The sequence below is a fragment of the Quercus robur genome, chromosome 2, assembly GCF_932294415.1.
Source record: "Quercus robur chromosome 2, dhQueRobu3.1, whole genome shotgun sequence".
NCBI lineage: Eukaryota > Viridiplantae > Streptophyta > Magnoliopsida > Fagales > Fagaceae > Quercus > Quercus robur.
Window position 1 is genome coordinate 214,750 of NC_065535.1, and position 6,116 is coordinate 220,865.

Here is a 6,116-nt window from a genome sequence, read left to right on the forward strand (position 1 = left end):
TCTTTTTCCTGTTAGGTCTTTGAACCAAAAGTAGGTCATGGGTCCTCAAGTGAGTTAGTCCCATCTAATTTATTTGATTATTATTATTATTATTATTATTATATTAAAAATTTTGGTTTGCAAGCATGCAACCTGGGTCACCCTCATCTAAGGCTTGCTAAATACGTGGTGAGTCCACTTTAGTCCATTATTTCTCCTTTATTGGGTCGACCCACTAATTAATAACTAGATTTTTTTTTTTTTTTTTTTTTTTTTTGAGAAACCAGACCAGAAGTCTGGAAATTTATTCAAAGATAAACTGTTCATGGATCATTCCTTACATTTGAAAAGTCCCTTAACACAAGAGGGATAATATCAGTTGGACAAACCTCCAACCAGACCTGGATATCAGTCACTGTGCTTGCTTTTTTTGCAAGCGCATCAGCAACTGTATTACACACTCTAGGAACATAATGAAACTCAACCAGTTGGAAACCCGAAGCAACAGCACAAATGTCCTCAATAACATTTCCATAGCTGGTCTGGTCGCCCTTGGTTGAGGAAATTGCATTGATGACCACAGCTGAGTCGCCTTCGAACACCACCCGAGTCAAGCCAATTTCTGCAGCAAACTTTACTGCTCGGCGGCATGCCAGAGCTTCCACAGCTGCAACTGATTGGGGCAACGGTATTGGCATTGAGAGAGCACCAATGACCTCACCTGCACAATCACGAACGATAACTCCAGTGCCTGCTGAATTGGTGGTCCGAAATGTGGCTGCATCAAAGTTCACCTTATAGACATTATTATCAGGGGGTCTCCACTGCTGCAGAATTATTGGATCAGGGGGTTTTGGGGGCTTGGCCTGGGCTGCAAGGAATTCATGGAGGTAGGTACCGGCCAAGCTACATATCTTGGTGAGTGGCTGGACTGGGCGGCCAAAGTGCTTGGCGTTGCGCCTATTCCACAGCAGCCAAGCCATGATTGAGAAGAGTTCAAGTCTGTAATCATCCTCCTGAGAATGCATGAATCTGGATATAAGATCGCTGAAAGACATAGGCTGTCCAGCCACGTCATGGTGGAACCACTCCATTGATAGCTTAGTTCTACTATAAGCTATCTTAAAATAATGCCCTTATATCGACTTAGTTCAAAAAAAAAAAAAAAAAAACAAGGCCCTTGTATTGTATGGACCCAAGTAAGTCGGCAAACTAACCCATTATAGGCAACTGGTCAGATTGTGGATTTGATTTGTTTAACTTTTGCTAGATTGACTTCATATCCATCTCTCCTTCATCATCGAGCTTACATAAACATGCTCAGGAAAATGAAAATAAAAAAAAACGTACCAACATAAGAGATTGAATCCTTTTTAACTGGGGCTCGTCCATTAGCTTGGCAGAGCATTAGAGTTAAAAGGTAGCCATACCAAATAATCCATCAAATTTGATGACTAACATGATTCCTTTGCACAAGTTCAAGCATTGCTTGAACTAAAAAAGTGTTTGTAGTCTATGGTTGTCTTCTAAAGGCTTTGGTGGGAACTGGGAACGGTGGAAGCGTTTTTGTTTGAGGTTTGATCCAAGTAAAGCCAGACAGAGATTTGTTACCTTGGGCTTGAATTTAAATTAAATCCCTTTGTATGTCTATTAACACAGCTCATATTTTGAATCCTAATTTTTTATTATGATATGGGAACAAAGCCACCTTGCATCACAAGCCAAGTTTGGATTTATACATACACAGCTAACCGTGGCCTTTCTTAATTAAAAGTGTAATAAATTTAGGTGTATTTAGGGTCAAGGTTTTGTGAGAGAGCTTTTTGCGCTATCATTATAATCTCCTTATTTTCATAATGAAGCTTTCTACTTCATATCACTCGTGTACATACCTAGGACTAAAATTGAACCACATAAATATTTATATTCTTTGTGTGATTGATCATTTTGTATTTCTATTTTACATAAACTCACGGTAATTAATTTCACCTTCACCTACAACAAATACGTTAGTTTCAAAATTTTTGCCATCTCAACATTCTATAGACACCCTCTTCCTTATTGTATTTCAGATTTAACCATAGAAATTTTATTTGACGATAAGAGATATTTTTAATTGAACAAACTGACATCTACAATAAATAAGTTCAATTTCACTCGTCATTTTTCCAACTGGCTAAGACTACACTTTTGGACATACTACTAGAACTCTAAAATGAGTACATAAGAATATCAAACTAAACAGTTCTTAAAAGACTGTTTTGAATTGTCCTCAGATTACAAGTAATTGTTGTGAAGGATGGTCTATTATAAGCACCCCCATCCCATGAAAGGCAAATGAGGTCGATGGGCCCTTTAAGTTGACCATCGTCCTTAGGAAGTGTTGGCCTTAGCTTACCCTCTGCAACCTCCATGGCAATCTAATGTAGAATCAAGACAAGTGTATGTTAGTAAAATGATTAATATGATTATTCTTTATTGTTATCATGTTGATAAAGTCCAAAGCACAAGAAAATAATGACAATAATGATAAGTCATCCTATCAGTGATCTAACACTCCTCCTTCACATGTGGGCCACCTGAGCTGCTAATGAAAATATAATGGGAGGTAAAGTGAAGACAAAGAATTGAAGCCAAGACCTCATACTCTAATACCAAATCAATTGTTTGAATAATACTATCGTAAGTTTGACAATTTCTCTATATACTTAATAAGGTAGTCTAGATAGATGAGTTGATTTACCCTTGTGGGAGTGTAATTTGTCTCAATGTATGGATATTGCCCACCCAAACCCACCCACTTAAATGAGACCCAAACCCACCCAATTATTAATTGGGTTAAATGGGTATTAACCCAATTAAACCCAATTAACATTAATGTTTATTGGGTTTTAATTGGGTACCCAATTAAACCCAATTATGATTCAACTATCATTTCTACAGATCACCCAACTCTAAAATGCCCCAAAACCACTAAAATTACCAAAATACCCCCTCAACCTAAAAAATGACCAAAATAACACCTAAACCTAAAAATGACCAAAATACCCCTAAAATCTAAAATTTACCAAAATAACCCCCAAAACCTACAAAATGACCAAAATACCCCCGAAACCTAAAAAATGACCAAAATACCCCCTAAAACCTGAAAATGACCAAAATACCCCCAAAACCTAAAAATTACCAAAATAACCCCAAAACCTACAAAATGACCAAAATACCCCGGAAACCCAAAAAATGACCAAAATACCCCCCAGAACCCAAAAAATGACCAAAATACCTTCGAAACCTAAAAATTACCAAAATACCCCCAAAACCCTAAAAATGACCAAAATACCCCAAAATAACCTCAAAACCTACAAAATGACCAAAATACCATCAAAACTCAAAAAATTACCAAAATACCCCCAAAACCTAAAAATTACCAAAATACCTCCCAAAACCCAAAAAATGACCAAAATACCCCCCAAAACCTAAAAAATACCGAAATACCCCTGAAACCCAAAAAATGACCAAAATGCCCTCGAAACCCAAAAAATTACCAAAATACCCCCCGAAACCTAAAAATTACCAAAATACCCCTGAAATCCAAAAAATGACCAAAATCCCTCTGAAACCTAAAAAATTACCAGAATACCCATGAAACCTAAAAAATGGCAACAATACCCTCAAACCTATAAAATGAAGAAAATACCCCTAAACCTTTGAAATGACCCAAATAAACCCAAAACCTCTAAAATGGCCACAAAAAACCTAAAACCTCTAAAATTACCAAAAATACCCTAAAACCCCTAAAACGACCAAAATACCTCTAAACCTCTAAAACGACCAAAATACCTCTAAACCTATAAAACGACCAAAATACCCCTCAAAATATCTAAAATGACCAACATACCACTAATCCTATAAGATGAACAAAATACACCAGAAACCTCTAAAATTACCAAAATAGGGGTTTGGGGTATTTTGGATGTTTCGAGGGTATTTTCGTTAAATTAAAGATTCTAAGAGTATTTTAGTCATTTTGTAGGTTTTGAGGGAATGTCACTAATTTTTTAGGTTTTAGGGGTGTTTCATTCACTTTTAGATTTTGGGGCCATTTTTTGTAATTTTCTAGGTTTTGGAGGTTGTTTAATAACTTTTTAGGTTTTTGGGATATTTCAATCATTCTTTAGGTTTCTGAGGTATCTTAGTCATTTTTAGGTTTAGAGGGTATTTTGGTCAGTTTCTTGTTTAGGGAGTATTTTGGTCATTTTTTTTTGTTTTAGGGGGGGATTTGGGTAATTTTTTAGGTTTAGGGTGTATTTTTATTGACTTATAGGTTTAAGGGGCATTTTTGCATTTTATAGGTTTCAAGATATTTTGGTCATTTTTTAGGTTTCGAGGATATTTTGGTCATTTTGGTCATATTTAGGTTTCAGGGGTACTTTGGTCATTTTTAAGGTTTCAGGGGGTATTTCAGTTAATTTTTAGGTTTCGAGGGTATTTTGATCATTTTTTAGGTTTTGAGGGTATTTTGATCAATTTTTGGTTTTTAGGTTATTTTGGTCAATTTTTAGGCTTCGAAGTTATTTTGGCCATTTTTAAGGTTTCAGGGGTATTTTGGTCATTTTTAGGTTTCGGCATTATTTTGGTTAATTTTTAGCCTTCGAGATTATTTTGGTAATTTTTTAAGTTTCGGGGGTATTTTGGACTTTTTTTGGGTTTTGGGGGTATTTTTGTCATTTTTAGGTTTCGGAGGTATTTTGGACAGTTTTTGGGTTTTGGGGGGTATTTTTGTCATTTTTAGGTTTCGGGGGGTATTTTGGTCATTTTTTGGGTTTCAAGGGTACTTTGGTCATTTTTTATGTTTCGGGGGTATTTTGGTAATTTTTTGGTTTCAGGGGTATTTTGGTCATTTTTTGGATTCCTAGGGGTATTTGGTCATTTTGTAAGTTTTGTGATTAGTTTGGTAATTTTTAGGTTTTAGGGGTATTTTGGTCACTTTGTTGGTTTTGGGGGTATTTTGGTCATTTTGTAGGTTTTGTGATTATTTTGGTAATTTTTAGTTTTTTTGTGGTATTTTGGTTATTTTTTAGGTTTTAGGGGTATTTTGGTCATTTTTTGGGGGTTTTGGTGGTATTTTGGTAATTTTTGGTTTTAGGGGTATTTTGGTCATTTTGTGGGTTTCAAGGGTATTTTGGTAATTTTTGGTTTCGGGAGTATTTTGGTCATTTTTTAGGTTTCAAGGGTATTTTGGTAATTTTTAGGTTTCTTGGGGTATGTTGGTCATTTTTTGGGTTTCGGGGGTATTTTGGTCATTTTTTGGGTTTCGGTAGTATTTTAGTAATTTTCAAGTTTTGGGGGTATGTTGGTCATTTTTTTGGGTTTTAGGGGTATTTTGGTAATTTTTTGGCTTTCGAGGGTATTTTGGCCATTTTTGAGGTTTCGGAGGTATTTTGGTCATTTTTTGGGTTTCTGGGGTATTTTGGTAATCTTTTAGGTTTCGGGGGTAGTTTGGTCATTTTTTAGGTTTTGGGGGGTATTTTGGTAATTTTAGATTTAGAGGTATTTTTGTCATTTTTAAAGATTTTAGAGTACTTTGGTCATTTTCACTTTAGTGGCATTTTGGTAATTTTGATAATTGAATAATTGGGTGGGTTGGGGTTTACCCATAATAATTGGTTTGGGTTGGATTTGGGTTAGAAGCAATTAGTTAAATGAGTTTTAATGGGTAAATGGGTTTTATATACCCAACCCAATTATGCCCACTCCAAACCTACCCATTTGCCACCCCTAATATCGGCCCTTGCTTTGAGAATAACATCATAGAACTATACATAATTTTAAGCTCTATGTTAGTGTAAGTGTGTAACTAGAAATTAAGTTGGATAATTAGATATTCGTTTATGTTATTCAACAAAACTAATTAGAGTGTTTGACTAATATTGATTATGTAGTCTTAATGGTTTTATTATAAGGAAAATACTAACGAGTGCCCTTAGAACATTGGTTAATAATCAATTTTAAGAAAATTTTGACATCACTTTTATGGGAAATGAAAAAAGTTATCAAAATATTAATTGCGATTTTTTTTTTCTTTTCTCATAAAAACTTTCTTTAATTGAAATGTTAACCAATGCTTTAAGGACACTAGT

General features: G+C 35.0%; 1 protein-coding gene across 1 annotated transcript; it reads right to left on the minus strand.

The window, feature by feature from the left end:
- Positions 1 to 302: 302 nt before the first annotated feature.
- On the minus strand, positions 303 to 1,073 carry LOC126716149 (uncharacterized). Its single transcript, XM_050417179.1, has one exon. The coding sequence runs from the start codon at positions 1,071 to 1,073 to the stop codon at positions 303 to 305; it is 771 nt and encodes a 256-aa protein (XP_050273136.1).
- Between the last annotated feature and the right edge of the window lie 5,043 nt (positions 1,074 to 6,116).

Coding starts and splice junctions, on each gene's coding strand:
- LOC126716149 (XM_050417179.1), bottom strand. CDS start 1,073: ATGGAGTGGTTCCACCATGACGTGGCTGGACAGCCTATGTCTTTCAGC.